Genomic DNA, 19,489 nt, shown 5'->3' with positions numbered 1-19,489 from the left:
GCTTCCCAGTCTAGACTAGAAAGGCAGTGACCCAAACCAGACATAGACAGAGAAATTTGGAAATCTTGAGTATGGTTTGATGGGATTTTCACCAAGATTTCAAAGGATGGAAATGCTATTTTTACAGCTGTCCTTTTATTCAAACAAAGAAAGCATGGACCTTTTCCCACTCACTTTTCACCGTATTTGTAGGCCAGAAGAGGGAGTACACAGTGTGCCAATGAAAGTTCCAGATGATCTCAAATTTAGAGATGTAGCTGATTCAAAGAAATAATTCATAGGGAATTAGAAAAGTTGTGTCAAAAAAATGCAGAGAAAAACTAATGAGAAACACAGCCAACTGGGAGGAAACAGTAGCAGTAGGGAAAATTACATGGGGTAATTCACAAGTCAGGAGTATTTTAAATGAACATGCCATGTTGAGGGTGGAGGAGTGTGGACTAAGGTAATTGATGTCATTTGTTCTTATCTGATAAGATAAGTCATCACTATAATCAGTGTTATTTATTAAGCGCTTACTGTGTACAGAGCTCTGTACTTAGAGCCTGGGACAGTACAGTGCAACAGAGTTGGTAGATATGTTTCCTGCCCTCAGTGAGCTTACAGTCTAGAGAGGGAGACTGATATTTAATAAATAATTTATAATATTTGATTTTGATGACTGAATCGGGCAACTAAAAGTTTAGTGAGTAATTAAATAGCTGGGTTTTTTTGGTCTGTGAGGGAATTTTTTCTTTTCTGCAATGTATTATACTGTATTATACTGTGATTCTCTTATACCTAGCATTATGCATTTAATGGAGACTTTGTTTCTCTTATGATAATGAGGTTTTCACTGCGTGCTCTACTTGTTTTAATAAGGTTCACCTGCAGTTGACATTGTAAGACTCATCATGTAGTCTGCTTTTTTTTCCAGGCAAAACTCACATTACAGTTAGTATAGTGGATTTCATTCAGAGGACTTACTGTTGCTAATGAGCCTGAAAAAAGTTACACATAGTTGTGTGGGGCAAGAGACAGATACTAAAACTAAGAAATCACTTATGATCCCGCAGAAATGAATTTAAATAGGGTTCAGAGTCATGCAGAATCAAGCTGTCTGTTTTGTCCTTTTTTTTTCCTCTCCTCACAATCAACACAGTTCTATCAGACCTCCCTTGGCAAAAGAGACTCACAGCTGAATAGAAAACAAGAAATTTGTGCTGATTAGCATGGATGTTTGAACTGATCAGACAGTGAAACATAGGTTGAAGGTGTCAGTCATCCGATTGCAACTCAGACATTTAGGCATTTTTGAAGGATAAACAAAACTGGGCATTAGATTAAGCTACAAAATAAAATGATGGCACAAAATCATTTTCTCGCTTTCTCAGTGACCACCCATTGATAAAACAAAACTGTTCTTCTCCATTATTGTTTATTTGCATTTTAATGGCTCAGTATATTAAGTAGAACTGAGAGGCTCTGTCCCTGTTTGGATGAACTGTCTTATGAAACATTCAGGGGGCAGTGTTTTCAGGATTGCCCTCATAGTTTCAGTGATTTGATGTATGTATAGCTTGTTCTTTGAGTATTTTATAGTTGTAATATACTATGTGGTCCATAAGCCCTAACCAGAACAGTAGAACAGATGCATAGAGGTGTGCTGACTAGTTCTAAACAATATGTCATGGCAGCCCCTGATAATTACTCTTATGCCATTGCTTTCTGGAAATGTTAGACAGGCTGATTTTATTGACTATGTGTTACTAAAACAAGGCTGAAACCCATAAAGCTTTCTTCGGGTGCAGGTCAGTTGGACCTGGACAGCCTATTTGACATTACACTGATAGGATCCCAGTTTGGATTCCGGTGTTGTTTCTAGTTGCTGAGTTACAACACATTTTCCCAGTATTTTAATTTCTGTAAAGCTCTGTGCTTGCTTGTGATAAATGGGCTGTCATGTATAAGGAGAGCATTGGCAGCATACTTTCACCCTAGGAAGCAGATTCCTTAGCAGAAAAGAGCATTTTAAGGAATGGTATTAATAAACACCGAAAAGTTAGCAGTTGATCCAAAATCCTAAGAAAAATATCATAAACCAAGATGAGAAGTCTTAAATATAGGAATTTAAAATGAGCACATTTTAATTTGGACATGGATTAAGGCAAAACAGTTTGGATACCCTTTTTAAGGTAATATTTTTGGCAAAACTACATGGAAAAAAATCAGCTTCTGAGCTCCATCCTTATTGTGCTATTTGTTTCTGAAGCATAAGAAATTCTCCTACAGTAAACCTTACCCATGAGAGATACAGAATATAAAATAAGCATATTTCTTTTGTCCTTTTTTTTTAACAGGACTTTATATCAGACTTGAATAGTCTCTGTGATTCTGTGCTACAGTGCTATTCATCTCCTTAAACCTACCAAACTAGAAGACAGTTTTAACCTCTCTCTTTTCTTTGCAATTTCATAGGTAAAGCAGCTCTTATTACTGCCCCAATTTCATTTCCAAAGGAAATCAGTAACTCTGTATCACCAAAGTGATCATGTTCCCCTCACTGTAATTGCCACCTTCAACTGAATTGAAAAAGGATTTTCATCCTTCACCTATTTGCAAAGCAATCACATTTTAACTGTACTATCCTAACCTGTTAAGCATATCTAATACAAGGTTTGTTTCTTTGTTAATGTTCTGATAAGAAGTAAAGACTTAATAAAGCCCACTATTTCCCTTTAGAGTTAAGTGCTGGGCATGGCACTTAACTCTGGAGTTTCTAAAGCTCGTAGTGCACTTACAGCTCTGTTTGCACCTTGATGCACCACTGAAAGATCTCTCATAGAGACTGATTATTTTTGAAGTTCACAAAATAGTTGCTTTATAGTCTTTCCCAGCCTACGGAGGCAGTTTTAGTAATAGTTAAGGAAGTAGGCAGACACAGGTAACCCAGGCAATGCTGTCATGGGGAAATCAGAGTCTGAATTTCTGTCAGCACAAAATTCCTCTTTTCCTCTCTCTCATGTCACTCTTTAATTCCCTTCACTTATATCCAGTGACCTGGGACCTTTTTCACGTTACATTTAACTATGGAAAATTAAGCATTTTTCTTACTCTCCCACTGAAAGCAAACATGCTGCTTGAATAGGAATTTTCAAAGCATCACATCGAAGTGGCAGTCTGGGTTCTAGTTCCCCCCAGCTGCCATTGGGTCTCTTGTGTGGTGTGAGGGAAGTCACTCAACCTTATCCTCTTAGGTTCCTCATCTGTAAAATGGGGAAAAACATCTAACTCACAGGGATTTTGAGTTTAGGATGAGATACTTGTTGTGGGAGTGCTTTGAGAAAATCAATGTGCTGCACAAATGTGAATTATGAGTTATGAAAAGATTGCATTGTTTGAGAAGCAACACCAAAGTAATGGCCTCCATTACACCATGTTAAATAGTAAGCAGATGGCCATCTCATGGGGTGACTCAATGTTATATCATTGTCTTCTGGGCCGGCAGAAGAAGCTTGAGCAGAGTTGGAGGCGGGACCCACTCCCACAAACAGGCAATGTTAATTACCCACAAGGCCCAGTATCGGCAGGGAGGCTCCTATTTCTGTAAGCGAAGTGCTCATTTCAAACCACATAATTCACTGTCACTAACTACTCCCTCTTGTCCAAGTGAGCCAGTCTGTTTCTACCCAAATCAGGCTCAAGGATCAAGCAGAAACTTTGGACCATTTATTCATGTGGCCAAACGTCAGTGCAGGTTTTTAATATCCCACTGGCTCTGGTGTAATATTACTTCTCCCACTTAAACTGCACTATGGTAGTCCCAGTTTTAAACCCCAAATCCCCTGAGTCACTAGAAAGGACTTAGTTTTGTGGTATTTGTTTAATGATATTTGTTAAGTGTTTACCGTGTATCAGGCACTGTTCTAAGAGCTGGGATAGAGACAAGTTTTATCAGGTCGGACACAATCTCTGTCCCATATGGGGCTCATAGTCTAAGTAGAAGGGATGAGGATTTAATCCCCATATTATAGTTGAGGAAACTGAGGCAGAGGAAAGTTAATTGACTTTCCCAAGGTCACACAAAAAGCAGTTGGCAGAGCTGGGATTAGAACCCAGGCCCTCTGATTCCCTGGCCTATGCTCTTTCACTAGGCCACACTGCTTGTCTAAGGAGTCTCAGATTGGTAATGGGGAGTTTTGGTGTTCACTACCAATTCATGACAGTAGCATATAGTGATTTCTGCCCATGCTTATCGTTTTGAAAATCCTGGGAATGCTATGTCGTTGATTATCTCGGGACCACCATTGCAGTAAGATTGGCCAGTCCTGAGATGCTGTTAAGGCAAAGATTGCAAAGAAGGTGACTGAGTCTGTGTAAGCTCCAGCTGTTCTGTGTATTAGTGGCTGCAGTTTAGTTCATATCCCCACAGGTGTCTTCCAAGTCAGAGGTGAAATTGCTTGCTCCATGAGGCTGTCCAAATGGTATATTTACTTTTTCTCTCTGTTCACCTTCCATTTGCCAAATAGGCTGAACCTCATTTTTCTCTTGGCTAAAAACCAATCACAGTTTTAGTGACCATCATATCATACCACTTGGAAAAACACTTCTCCTGCAATGTAATCACACCCGAATCACATGAATTTTCCTCCTAAGGATTCTTGTTTGGAGATGATATAATCCATTCCATGGTACATGCAAAAAGTTGTATAGGGAGGTCTTAAGTGGAGGAAACAATAAATATGCATTAAATTGAGACATAAGGTCGTTCTGAATGTAAGGATGCCAAGCTAATATATAGCCAACACTGTTATCTGCATTTGCTGGGGAGGAGGGGTGCCAAAGGGCAGAGAATCTTGGATTCTGCAAATATTCAACAACTTCCTTTTACCATTAGTTTCTGTTCTCTTTCTTCTGTCAACAAATTATTTATCAGAGCTGCTGCAGTTCATATCTAAAATTGGGTTTGGCCAGGTCTCCCTGTCTGTTCTAAACCTCTTATAGGGGCCTTAGCACACTGTGAAATAGATCCAAGCCAGGTAGTAGGGGAAGGAGAAATCAAAATGAGGTTCAGACTATTTGGAAGCCAGATCATAAAGAATAATTAAGAGGTGATTGTCGTCTTGCTTGTCTCTCAGAATATAAAATTGAAAGAGAAATGATGGAACTTTCACGGAAGCTCTACATTATCAAGGCTAATGAGAGGACACAGTGAGTCCTGCCATTTTGAGAGCTTTTCCTTTGGGCCAGACTTTTTGTTTTGGGGTAACTACCTTAAATAGCTGTTTCAGAAAGCTGGACTACATTTCTTCAGTAATTCATGTAATTTAAGTCAGTACAATGGCCACATTATATTAGTAAATCTGTTTGTTGGATCAAGCTAGTTCTTTTAGTTTAAGCATTTTCCAAACTGTGTTTCAACACAGTGCCTTTGAATAAGTAGTATGAAATTAGCCAAACCTTAGTGTGTCACAGTAGAAATCTCCCTCACTATTGAAACTGGAACAGGTTTGCTTCATGTCTAACAGTCTTACTAGGCTGTGATGAAAAATGACCTGGCCTAGTGGACAGAGCCTGGGGCTGGGAGTCAGAAGGAACTGAGTTCTAATCCCGGCTCTGCTGCTTGTCCTCTGTGTGACCTTGGGCAAGTCAGTTCATTTCTCTGTGCCTGTTACCTCATCTGCAGAATGGGGATAAAGACTGTGAGCCCTATATGGGACAGGGACTGAGTCCAACCAGATTATCTTGTATCTAACCCAGCACTTAATACAGCACCTGGCACATAGTGAGCACTTAAATGCTATTAAAAAAAATAGATAAACCAGGATCAAGTCTCAACCAATCCTCAAGAGCTAAGCCCCAGAGAGTGTGCTGTCATCAGGTATGTGTGTCTTTATGTAGAGATGCTGCATTGACAATACCCAGAGTCCCCTCAGAGTTAGCAGTCATGATCCCCAGTAATCACCATTTATTAGAAAAAGTGGTGAGCCATGTGTGATCAGTTACTTGCCTTATTTATGTGTGGCTTTTTCATTCAGTACTGAAGAAATAGTCACTTGCAGAAAGCATCACAAAAGGCACTCAAAGGAGGTTATCTTCAGAATATCATGAGAAAAAGAAATTCCCATTTCAACTGAAGAGTTTTAAAGTTTTTGGGGTTTTTTTTGAGAATGGTTTGTAATAGAAAATATGACATAAGGCAGTCAAGAAATAAAGAGGTCCCAGTTGAGCCTTCGTTGATCAAACTGACAATGAAATGGTGACTCTCAATAGTCTGATGAAGTCCCTCTTAAATGGAACCAGGGAAAGAGGGATAAGAATAGCTGTTTTTCCCTTCTGATCCAGGGTCATGGTCAATCTAGGGAAATCTGTTCTTGGGTGGTATTTTGTGCAAGCCTTAGAGATTATCAATTTTTGGTCTCGTATTTTTCTCCTTTCTTGTCACGTCCTATCTCTTACAATAGAGTCCTCCAATGAGGACGGGGTATTTCAAAGGGATTTCATGTTTAGACTGTGAGGTTGTGTTTAGACTGTGAGCCCATCAATGGGCGGGGATTGTCTTTATCTGTTGCTGAATTGTACATTCCAAGCACTTAGTATAGTACTCTTCACATAGTAAGAGCTCGATAAATACTATTGAGTGAATGAATGAGTGAATCAAGTCACTGAGTGGACACCATTTCACTTGCAGTTTGATCACAGAAATCTTTATCTGGCTACTTTTGAAAGCCAGGCAAGGTAAAACCCTACCATGCTGGCCTATTTTGAAGGAGTAAGTCCTGCAGTGTGAGAAGGTGCAGGGACTAGGATCTTTAATCTCACTTGATTGGTTGGTTTGATTGTTTTGATCCACAGCATTCTCAGTTTACAGAGTTTTCTGTTTCTCGATCCATTTTTTTCCATGAAAGGATAAAGAAAAGCACCTTTTGTCCTTTAATAGCTCAAAGGACAACGATTTTAACCCTAATGACTGCTATAAACTGTGGCCGTGCATCAGGTTTGTCTCCACGATCCAGAGAGCTTTGTGGATGCCTTCTGTTATTTCAGGTGAATCAATATAAATCTTAAAAAGTAATCAGAAGGAAAAGTATTTACTGCATGACCTAACTTGGGAGAATTGAAAATACTTGGAGAAACTCTGCACCCAGCAAAAAATCTAGAGAGTGTTGCCCTGAAGGTGCTATTCTGCAAGGGCCTGCAAATCATATTGAATTTTCTTTAGCGTTATTGAGGAGGGAGGGATAAATTGATATACTGAACAATTCTGTCCCACATGAGAAGAAATGAGGGAGGAATCCTAGCATAGCCTAACAGAAGAGCACAGGCTTTGGAGTAAGAGGTCCTGGGTTCAATTACTAGCTCCACAATTTGCCTGCTGTTTGATCTTGGGCATGGCACTCACCTTCTCTGTGCCTCAGTAATCTCATCTGAAAAATGGAATTTAATGCCTGTTGCCCTTCTTGCTCAGACTGTGGGACAGGTAGTGTGTTTGACCTGATTATCTTGTGTCTACTTCAGCTCTTGGTACAGGACTTGGCATATAGTAAGCACTGAACAAGTAACATAAAAATCCCATATGTGGGATTCATGGTCTTCATTTACATATTGAACTCCACTATAGCTAATTCATTTTGAGATGTGTCCTGGACAGTACTAGCTAAATTTCCATTTTGTATTAAGGAAATTAAATGGCACCTAGCCTTCAGCAGTTAGCCTACATGCTAAGAAGATGACATCAATGCAAAGATGCATAACACAGATTAAAAAAAGGAACAAAAAAATCCCAAATCAAAAGTTACTAACCTGTCTTTATGAAAGTGATTTCATTAAAAAAATTATTTACTTCACACCTTGCAAAATCATTGTGAATATTAAAAAAGTAGTTGAGAGTAATATCATGTTTTTATCCTAAGCACAAATATAAATATTAGTAAAGTAGTTTTGGTATCATCTTCAGTACTCTTTTGGACTAGCATTTTTTAAAGGACTAAAAATTCAGTTATTTTGAAAACTCTTACAATTAAAGTTAGCAAAAATGATTAAAACAGCATTACTACTTTTAGACACTTTTTAAAAGGTTCCTTTCATGGTTTGATAAATAATTTATAAGCAAGCACACCTGCAGAATACAAAACAAAAACAATTATAAGACCAAGTAAAATTGAATAATTGCTTTCTAACTGATTTACTAATTTCAAAGGCCTCAAGGCCAAGAAAATCAATAGATAAATTGCAAGCATTGGTGTCTTTTAGAAGTTTAGATTGTTTTGTTGTTGCCATTAAGCTAGCATTTTAAAAATTGGATTTGATAGATATGGCTATTTACACAGGTATTTGTGTAGTTGTTGTAAAATTTATTGATGTTGGGGTGGTAATCTCATTTGGTGTCCATTTAGATTATAATTAAACAGATGTGCAGTGATTCCGTGAATATCCTTGGGTATTAACTGATGCTAATTACCCAAGATAGCCTATAATGGGCAATTTTGATTTTTACCTGGGCATTGTAATTAGAGCCCCTCTAAGTAGATCTCTCTGTGTGTCTTTTGTTATTGCAGTTTAGATAGGGTTATTGAACCAGTTTGAGTGCCATTTTCTATTGTTTTCTCAATCTAAATGATGAAATGCAGTCTCTCCTTCTCAGTAGGAAGCATAATTCCCCAAATGGGGTAGGGAAGGAATGAGCCTTGTCAGCCTCTGTCCCAAAAGGGCCGTTGTGCTACAGGTTTCTGTGTGTGGGGTTAGCCTAGCACAGGGGTGGGAGAGCAGGGTTGAAAAAGTGTCCCTAGTTTAGTGATAGAGACCATTCTGTTTCTCTCCTGCTGCTGCTCCAAGGCCCAGCTCTCCAAGCGTTTCATGTAGGCAGCTGCCAGTACTTTTCTGGAGAGAGTGAAGATGTTGTCCCCCTCAGTGTGTTTTTGTGCACTATTTACACTCTTTTTGCCGGGCTTCTTTTACCCATCTCGCTTTGGTGGTCTCCTCCTTCTTTCTGTCCCCTTCTCCTACTTCCCCCACATACTTTTATTTTAAATGGCATTTACTTACTATGTGACAAGCACTGTTCTAAGCACTGGGGTAGATTCAAGATAATTACATTGAACACAGTGCCTGTCCCACATGGGGCTCATAGACTAAGTCAGGGAAAACAGACATTGAATCACCTTTTTACAGATGAGGGAAGTGGGGCACAGATAATTTGTGACTTGCCCAAGGTCACACAGCAGGCAAGTGGCAGAGACAGGATTAGAATCCAAGTCCCCTGACTCCTGGGCCCATGCTCTTTCCACTCCACCATGTTCCTTCCCTTTGTCCTCTCCTTCAACAGTGGGGAGAATCAGCACACTATTCCATTTACCAGTAAGTTCACCTCACTAAACTGCTTTAGTTTGTCATTTGTAAAATTGGAGCGATTGCTAACCTCTCTAAATTCTAGGATTTTTCAGTTCAGCATGAAGTACATCACATAAAAGTAGTCCCATTGAAAAGAGTCACTAAAAACATAGGAAAGCCAATGAATGTTTTAAACATTTAGTTATTTTTTTCATCATCATGCCATCATCCCCATCATTCTTCATCCAATACGGAGATCTCAAATGGAATTATATGCCAGACCCTGTATTGAGCATTCACAAAATCCTAAAGTTCCTTGCTTGGAAGATCAATAATGTGGTTCCAGTGACATGCAGATGAGAAAAAAATGTGTCTCAGAGATGTTAAATGACTGGGCCTAGTTCGCACAGCAAGCATATGGAGAAGCCAGGATTAGAACCCAGTTACTCTGACTTCCAGTCCTGTGCTCTTTCCACTAGTCCACTGTGCTTCTCTTCCCCTTAGGTTAGTGAAGGGAGTTTGTTCTGTAGAGAAAAACTGGAGAATTAGGGAAAGGAGAAAGGTTTGAGAGTGTACACTTTATCAGATAAAGTGTAAAATCGTAGTGAGACATCTAGTTTAGGTTGTAAGACTTTTAAAAATTGCAGGGAGACATCTAGTCTCATTGACAAAGGACTAAGTGAGATTGGAAGGAGTTGGGATGCCTGGGGGTGAAAAAAGAGCCAGAGGGTAAAGTGTATAAAAAGTAGCTCTTGCCTTTTCTCGCAAAATCTTTCTATCTATAATGTGAAGTGTTGACAGGTATAATTGATTGTTATCCTTTATAATAGAGCCCCACCTTCTAAAAGAAAACACTACCCACAATTAAAAGACTTCAAAGTAAGCTTTTGAAAATGTTTGGATACCTTGATGTAGGATAGTTTTGATCATAACCTGTATAGAATTACAGTAACTGGATAGTGGCTATTCAAGATTTTTTTTAACGCTTTGGAAATTTGTTAAATTCTTTATAATGTTCCCATTTTATAAGGCCCTGGCTTGTTTTTCAAGATCTTGAAATTAGTGTTTTACTGCATTTTGTTCCTTTTTGAGCAAAACACAATGCCTAAAATTAGTTTGGCATACATTTGGTTTGTATCGGTCTGGGTTAGAGGTCGAGAACCACTTATTTCTATATTTCACTATTTTCTTTAGCCCCAGCTACCCACAAAACAAGACTTTTATCACAGGAAGCTTTTACCTATTCAGTACTAGGCCTTGAAACTAATTCTGATTTATCATGAATTTTCAACTCAAGTTTAGCTGCATGGCATATTTTTGTCCTCTTTCTTCATACTCTAACTTTAAAGGAAATATTCTTTAAGTGAGGATTCCGGCCACTTTAATTCTTTCCTTTATAGGCTTAGACTCCAACTGGGTTAAGTAATCATAATTTGTTATTTTTCAAATGCAATAGTGTCCATTGTGAAATCTTATCATATCAGTTGTGCTTTACTGGCATTATCACTGACCTAGGGAAGCAGTGTAGCTTAGTGGAAAGAGCCCGGGCTTGGGAGACAGGGGTCATGGGTTCTAATACTGGCTCTTGACACACATCAGCTATGTGACTTTGGACAAGTGACTTAACTTCTCTGTCCTGCAGTTACCTTACCTGTAAAATGGGGATTCAGACTGTGAGCCACACATGGGACAATCTGATTACCTTGAATCTACCCCAGCACTTAGAACAGTGCTTGGCACATAGTAAGTGCTTAACGAATACCATCATTATTATTATTTTAACAGTCCTTAACCATGTGTTCATCATTTATTCTGATGATGATTGTTCCAGAGAGGAAAATTTGAAATATAAAGGCCAATATAGTGAAGGATTTCAAAATTAAGGAAATGGCTTCTTATAATATTAATCCCTTGTATTTGAATAGTATTCTCATTTTTCCACAGTGCCTTTTTTTCATTTTGACCTTATAACATCTCAGTGAAGTAGAGAAAGGCAGGTGTTCTTTAAATCTAATGCAATTTCTGCTCATTTCCTCTTGTTTGCTTCTCAGGGGAAATGGAGAACAGCAGTGCCCTCTAGAAATTAATTCTTCATTTCCTTAAGACAAGTGTCAATCTTTTCCTTGCACCTTTCTCCTCCACACTTAATTATCTAAAGTCTCTTTGGCCTTTACTTGTAGATCCTATTTTCAACACTGTAATAATTTTACGTCACCCAGAAAATGAATGGATAGTCTAATGAATAGCTGGGAATTTTCCTTTTTTTTTCTTGTTGGGCTTTTTTGTTAGGTTTGAAGATTGTGATGTCCTTTATTATTCCTTGAAAACAAGAGCTAATAAAATGATTGTTATAAAATATTCATTTTATGAGCATTAGGAGTTTCAAACTATCTTGATTCCAGACCTCTATTCAAATTGATAGAAATAATGTAAACCACTCTACTACCATGACTACACGATAATAATGAACAATGACTCTCATTAATCTTTCAGTTGATTTTAAAAAACATAAATGACTAATAGGGGAAAACTCGTATTTCTTAACATTTTGATAGGCAAGATGGGATAGGACAAGTAGTTAATTCCACACTGTAGTACTAGGTACAGAACCTAGAGATCATGTCTATCTCGCCACTGACCTCTTGCCCATTTCATGTCCCTGGCCTAGAACTCATTGAGCATCATTAGAGCCAGGGAAAACAGTGTAATTACAGAAGGTCAGTAAGGTTTTTCTCACAGTAAGAGTTGTTGAAATATTGATGGAGGTTATTGAGAGTGAATGTGGAATTGCCTTCCCTAGGCATCATTAGAAACAGGAAATTATTTCATCTGCCTGGGATAATGTAGACCACCCTCTCAAATAAATGATAAGCTTTTTCAGGGGCCATTCCTTGTGGATTATTGTTGTTAATTCATTTCCTCAGGGCTTAAAAAATAAGTATTAGGAAGTGTACCCTCCAAAAGCAGAGATAACTGAGAAGACATATAGAGAAAGAATTAGTCAGAAGCATGGGGTAAACACAGGAATTCACCATCACCAACAAAAACAGCAGTATTGTACATCTACTGGATTGTCAACTCCTTGTTGGCAGGGAGTATGTCATCTCACTCTATGCAAGAGTACCAGTCTGTCCCTCATGGCCCTCTATTTCCATTCATCCACTGCCAAGATAGTTCCTTCTAGACTGTAAGCTCATTGTGGGCAGGGAACATGTCTACCAACTCTCTTAAATTGTATTCTCCCAAGTGCTTAGTACAGTGTTCAGCACACAGTAAGAGCTCAATAAATATAACTGATTGATAGATTGATTTCCGTAGGCCTAGGAGAAACTCCAAAGTTTATCTTACCTAGTCCTCTTAGTCTAGGTAAGGCTGTGCCTCTTCCATTCAATCAGATTCTCATCTTGATATGCTTGAAAGGAGATTCTGCAAGCTTCAAAACGTTCCTGGATCTGTGGAAAGTGGATAGTTAATCAAAGTCCCCTGTTGCACTTTTAAAAAGTAATCTTTTCAGTAACTTGGAGTGTTTTTTTCTTTCCCCAACTTGAGATCATTTTCTTCTCTGTGAAAAGGTCCCTCACCAAAACTTCATAAATCAAATCCATAGAGAACATAAAATTTCAAGCATGAATTTGTCCCTCGTTTTTATGTTGAACTAGTGGAATAGAAATCTGTCCTCATCTTTGACTGTGGAGAAAAATTCCTAAAATTAGAAAATGAAAATGTATCCAAATCACTCAATATTAGACCTTAAAAGTTCCTCATATATCATCTTTATTTAAAAATGCCTTGGTAGTGTCAGTTCTCAATCACACTCAGGGGGTTAATATGTAAACGGGACATTCCATAAACAGTTATTTCATTGAACACCTAAATTAGCAGTGCTTTTTCTTATGAAATTCTTCTTTTTTTTTTTTTTGGTAACCTAATGTGCCTAGGATTAATATGTTGTTAGGCAACGATCATATGTTCATGGGGATTATTTGAAGTAGGCAAGATCAAATTTTTGATGCTAATCTGTTGACCCACCCTAGGGAACCATGTTTTAACATGTATTTCTCAGATAATGCATGTCTTTTACTGTACATTTTGGGTAAAAGGATCTTAGAGAATTGGGGGACATACATCCAGCAATGTGAACTGTTTGGTAAAATACAATAGAATGTTGGAAAAAAACAGTTTGTGCTCAGATGTGTGGTTTTGGACATGGAAAGCTCACTGTGGACGTGGAACGCATCTACAGCTCTGTTCTATTGAACTCTTCCAAGTGCTTAATACAGTGCTCTGCATAAAGTAAGCACTCTAAATAATGATTGATTGATGAAATGCTACAGCATTGAGTTTTCCTTTACAGAGGGTTTTGCAACAATAAAAACCCAGTGTTTTAGGAGAACTGAGTGCATCATTTGGGGATTTTGCAATACCTAATTCAGGTCAGACCTGAACATGGAGAATCAATAGCCCCTGGGGCTGGGTCTTGACCAGATCCAGGAAAAGGCACTTGGCTGTGGGAGGTAGAAAGCTTACCATTCAAGGAGTGTGCCCTGGCCTTGGTCCAGGACCTGCTATTCCTTGCCAATGTTGAGATTTGTCAGGATCTGGACTTAATGAATTCAAATTTGTCTGCAAGTTTTCCGTGTTCATCTCTGAGAGGTTTAGTGCAGGTGTTTACTGGCTCTTTCTTTTAGGCTTCTCATATTGGGCAATTGTTATTTTTGCTTTCAACATGAAAAGGTAAAATGAAATAATAGTGCTTAATGATTTGCAATCTGTAGCCCCCAGGTTTTAAAGCGAACAGGGAATTACTATTGACAAGTAATGAGATTATTAACGCTCCATACCCCATTATACTAAATAGCTTATAGTTTCCATGATAGTTCAAATTTTTATCTGTTTACCTCAGTTTTTGAAAATCTTCCAAGAATTGCTGTGTAATATTCCACATAATATGTCATTTGGTGACATATTGCTTTGGCAAATTTAAATATGTTATCGAGTTATAAGAATTTAACCGGGGTTAAAAGACAAGTGAGTATATACGTATTGCTTGCTGTTATGATGTGTACAGTATTTTATTGAGTATAGAATTTATATTGTGCTGTTAAATGCCTAGGTTAAAAGTTAACTGAAAAGAATTTTTTAAAAGTGTCAACCACTGCAAGTATACCATTATGCCATTAGATGAAGGCATTTGGAGGTTCACTTTTATTGGTTTTATTGTTTATGACTAACCTTGAAATGTTGGCTAACTCTTCATTCATAGAACCACATGCTTCATATAGTCAAATGTCAAGGTGCTTCTTTTGAATTTAATTTAAAGATCAAGATCATATTTAAATAGAAACCAGTTACCATTATGGTTTTGTTTTATGGGCCTTTTTTACTTTTATTTATTACATGTTTTCTTTTTCGTTTTAGTTGTGTTTGGTAAGTTGAAATTTTATTGGCCATCTCCTAATCACCGTATCACTGTGACTGGACCTCCTGTTCCCCTTTCCATCCATACCCTTCCATGTCCTTCAACCAATCAACATCCATGTTTCACTTGTCATTGGGAACAAAGACAGACTGCACAGAATAGATTCTGCATGAAGTATGGGTAACTTTGTGGCAAAGAGTAAAGGTAATGGGGTCAATTAACCTTTTTTATCTTCTTTGAATAATGTACAAGTTGAATCCTTCTGCCAATGCTTTGTTCTATCACCCAGTAAATTCTGACATGTCATTAGCTAATTTGGCTTTAATTTAGAGGTGGGCAAAGTCTACCTTGGTGAAATGCAGTCATTCATGAAATTTTAAAAGTATGAAAATTCAAACCAACATTTGTAAATTTTGAAATTTTCATCTTGCATTATGGCATAGTGGAAAGGAGATGCTTACTGAACAACTGGAGTGTGAAAGGGCATCTGGCAATTTCTTTGTTCACTTAAACTTCTGGTAGTTATCTGCCATTAATGCCTATTGGAATATAAATGGAGGGTGCCCTCGGGACTCAGGTCATTTGTATTCATCTCCATTTATCAAGGCAAAAGTCACTTCTGTCAGAAGCAAAAATATGGTGTCCCCCTTCCCTTTCTTTGAAGCTCTCCCGATATTTAGAGTCAGATTCACCCAGCCCATAAACTGTGGCCTGTAAATAGAGGAAAGCACCATTAGGAGATCTGTCAGCTCCTTGAGTGCAATAGGGTATCATTTCAGAAATTACAGAATTAGGGAACTAAATGGGACACCAGAAAGTCATTTCATCCTAAAGTAATTTCACTTATTATCCTGCTCAAGTTATTGCATAGAAATCAGTCTCAGAGATCTTTTTCAAAATTTGGGTTGATGGATATCATTTCTAAAAATCCAAGTATAGTCTATCACTAAATTTGGGGGTTTTTGTTGGTCTTTTTAGAATTATACAGACATCTCCATTCAAGCTCATATCACCATTTCCCAAAGAAGCCTCTCTACACAAAATGCTGTCTCTAAGTAGGAGAGACTTTGTTATGTATGCAGAAAGGACTTAAATCTGATGTCAGTGCTGTCATTGGCTCCACTGTCTGTCTACGAAATATAGTAATGTAATTTGTAGGCATATACCCTGCTGTGAGGCATCAGCACAGGAAGATAATAGTGCAAAGTCTTTTATCCCTTTCCACAAAGAATGTTTGGGTAAAGAAAACTCTCTAAAAATTTACTGTCTGAAATTTCCTCCTTTTTTGCATAGCCTTTAGGCACTTTCTGAAGTGTAAATGGAGCCCTCACTGTCTTCTGTGCCCCAAAACAGCTCTCACTTGTTTAAAAAGATGATCCCTTCCCATGTAATATACTCCAAGGTGATTTTATGTGCATTCTCAGGACCTCACTGATTACAGTGGAACAACCCAAAACCTTCTTTACAACTGTGTGATCACTTAACTGGTTTACACACTTCTGAACTGTATCAGTCCTGGTTCTGCTTCCCAAGCTTCCTCCCCTTTCTGATCAGCTTCCTAGAATGAGTATGTACCCATGATATGACATGCCGCAGTGTTGAGATACTTTGTACTCATCCTTACTACTGAGGTGCAATAAAAGTTGGGAGTGCCACAAAACCATTTGAGTACAACTACATTTTCAGGTTATGAGTTAGCTAGAGGTGGGACCAATAGGACCAATAGAAAATTACCTGAGGTCCACCCACCCCATTGATAATTTACGTTCTGCACAGGGTACCTTAAAATCATTGGGCGATCTAGACTACTTGTGGCCTTTTTGGCCACATTTAACTGCTATTGTAACCTCAGAAACTTGGCATAGGCTTTTCCTCAGGAAAAAAGACATGCTCTAGATGCATTCTTACTGTTATCATGATTACATGGATGTCTTAAGCAGAGAAATGGATAATTACAGATACTGACCTGCATTAACAAAGAAAATAGTTTGCAGCCGAAGGGCAGCATTTATGGGCTCGTGAATAAGCCAACTGTTTGATAAATAATGAAATAAGGTTTTGAATCACACCCAATTGCACTCAAGTCATTACCCTAAAGACATGAGTAACTGACGCTATTTTTTAAGCAAAGGTCATAAGTAATGAAAAAGCCCTAAAAAGGGGCAACGATTGGATGGAGGGAAGAGGGAGCAAACTAAGCAGTTGTTAAAATGCCTGACTTAAAACACTCACTCCATTCGTAACTGAGACAAGAAGGGAGAATAATTGGGTGTTACAGACAGCTGATAAGAAATGAATTTGAAATGTGTAAACAGTAAGTTGAGGCTTTCATCTGGGGCGCAATTTTGTAAGCAGGGAGTACAGCCTAAAAACAAGCATAATGTTTTACTTTTTTTTCCCAAATAGCTCTATCAGCACACCTAAATGTTTTTAACCGCCATTGCTTTCAATGTAACTGACATAATTTTCTGACATTCTTATTTACTGCTAGATGAAGTGGTCTTTTAAGGCTGTATAAATCAAACAGTTTGGACAAAGCTGGTATTATTTATAATGTCAGGATGAGCAGATGTTTCAAATTTGCCTTCATTTCCATATATATTTTGTTTGAACGTGCCCTTGCCAATGTAAATGAAGCAGACATTCAACTCCACTATAGCTTTAAATTCATTTCTATTCAATAATTGGTTTGAAGAATTTAAATGGTTATAAGTTGCACAGTAGCATTTCAGGGGCTTTTGAGTTAAATTAAAATAATTTTAGAATCAATCTACCTCAAAGGGGCTAGGTGTGGGTTGTTAAAGTACATCACACATACTCTGAATCAGAAATGATAGTGTATGTGTGGATAAGTTTCAGTTCACAGTTAGGTATGGTTCTGTATGTTTTAAAAATGTATGTGTCATGAACCTGTACAGAGGTAAAAACATCTGTATATGTGCCCAGCAATTAAAGGGTAATCATTTGCAATTTAACTTCCATTAGAGATGAGTAGTACTTAAAAAACAGGTTCCATTTTGGGCAAGATAGTTGAAGCTCCTTGAAACTTGTCACCATTGGAAAAAGTTTTCTTTCTTCTGATTTGGAATCATTTATCATTTCCTCCTTCAGAGCCTCCACATTTTGTTGTGAAACCTCGTGACCAGGTTGCTGCCTTGGGGCGCACTGTCACTTTCCAGTGTGAAGCAACCGGAAATCCTCAGCCAGCTATCTTCTGGAGGAGAGAGGGAAGTCAGGTATGGCCATCTTTGACTTTGTTTACTCAGCAGTGGCTGTTGTGGGACACCAGAAAGAAAAATTGAGACATTTATCCTGCCCTAAAGGTGAGATGATCAGGGAGGACCAGAGGAGGTCTGGGGAGTATTATCAGTGAGGTGTGAGAAAATATGCAACTCATCTCTAATTCTTCAACCAGCTCATGGCCATTTCAATCCCAAATAAAAAATAGGACATCCTAAGAAATAAACAAAAACCTGGTTATGACATCATCAGAATGTCCTCAGTATCACAGGTTCAATTGCCTTTTAAATTCTGGCTCTCACACAGCAAGACAAACCTGCTGAATCTACCATAAAGGTATCAGGCTCAGAACCAAGACTTCATGTTTCATCCAAATACCTGTAGCATTGCCCTAATTGATTAAAAAAATAATTCCCAAAAGTTCTTAGTCCTTGTCAGTACTTCACAATGATGTTGGAGTTTCCCAGTGCAAACCAGGTAAAAGCTTTGGTCTAGTCACAGAAACCAAGAATCTGCATGGATGAATTGTATCACTCCCACTCTTTCACCCCTGCCAGTGTTCTTCATTGTGAGAAAGTGGGAGTAGTTAATATCCATTATCTCAAAGATCTTCTTCTGTGTTTAATAGGATTCTGTTTTGCAGTAATTTCAATTGTTTTTGCCAACTTTTTTTGAGAGCTTAATTTGCACAAAGTAATTTTGTAAGCACTAGTATAAATGTAAGTCCAAGATAGGACTGGAACCCACGATAGAAGTGAGGGAGGATAACACATTTGACAGAGGATATTGTGCCAACACAATGAAAACAGTTGAAAATGTAACTTCAAAAAAAATCTACAATAATATATTGGTTAAACATTCTTGAAGGGAGTAAACATCACTGGTTTGGGCAAACTATCTTTTAGTTACTGACACAGCCTGCCCATTGTTGAAAAAGTTGGGAAGGGAGTCTGTCTATTCTCCATTCTTATGAGAGAAGGGCAGAAGGGCGTATTGGGGCTTTACTCCCATAATGCTCAATGGGATGGGGAAGCAGAGCCAGACAGCCGATGGCTCCTGTTTGCAGCCAGTGCTTCTTAATGTGGAGCTTCTTTACTTGTGCACCCAGGATAGAAAGCAACAGGTAAAAATTCCTATTATTCTGAACCCTGCCACTTCAAAGCATCGTAACTGTGAATTAGCAATTGGACAAAGATAATAATCTGAAAAGTCCATAAGCCCCTTAGAAAGAATTATATATTCTTAAGTGTTTCTGAGATTGGAATATAATTCTAGATTCAAGGAACTTTTTCCCATTGTCTATCTGTTCTTGTTACCCATTCTCAGGTTTACCTCTGAGGGTTACCCACTGACCATTGTGTACTCTCTAGTAGTCGGATGGTCTTGACAAAATGTTGTCCATTATTAATGTGTATGTCTTGCAGAATTAAAACCTTGCTAATTTTGAATAGATTCTAAATATCATTCTCTTCAGCCAGCCAAATCCATTGTTCCCTAATACTTGGTCTCCAAATTTGATTT

The 19,489-nt window shown here is 38.1% G+C and overlaps 1 protein-coding gene across 8 annotated transcripts in view; it reads left to right on the top strand.

Annotated features, from left to right (window-relative positions):
* The window catches only part of ROBO1 (roundabout guidance receptor 1), a 797,263-nt gene that overhangs the window by 715,834 nt on the left and 61,940 nt on the right, over positions 1–19,489 (top strand). For 6 of the 8 annotated variants that reach the window (XM_039914411.1, XM_039914413.1, XM_039914412.1 and 3 more), the window contains 2 exons: positions 14,728–14,736; positions 17,840–17,964. In XM_039914411.1, the coding sequence (XP_039770345.1) occupies positions 14,728–14,736; positions 17,840–17,964 (134 nt within the window). The remainder of the gene's footprint in view (positions 1–14,727; positions 14,737–17,839; positions 17,965–19,489) is intronic. The other 2 variants (XM_039914415.1, XM_029082113.2) reach the window with 1 other exon arrangement.

This window comes from Ornithorhynchus anatinus, chromosome 17, assembly GCF_004115215.2.
Source record: "Ornithorhynchus anatinus isolate Pmale09 chromosome 17, mOrnAna1.pri.v4, whole genome shotgun sequence".
NCBI lineage: Eukaryota > Metazoa > Chordata > Mammalia > Monotremata > Ornithorhynchidae > Ornithorhynchus > Ornithorhynchus anatinus.
This window is presented reverse-complemented; position numbering and strand designations above follow the sequence as displayed.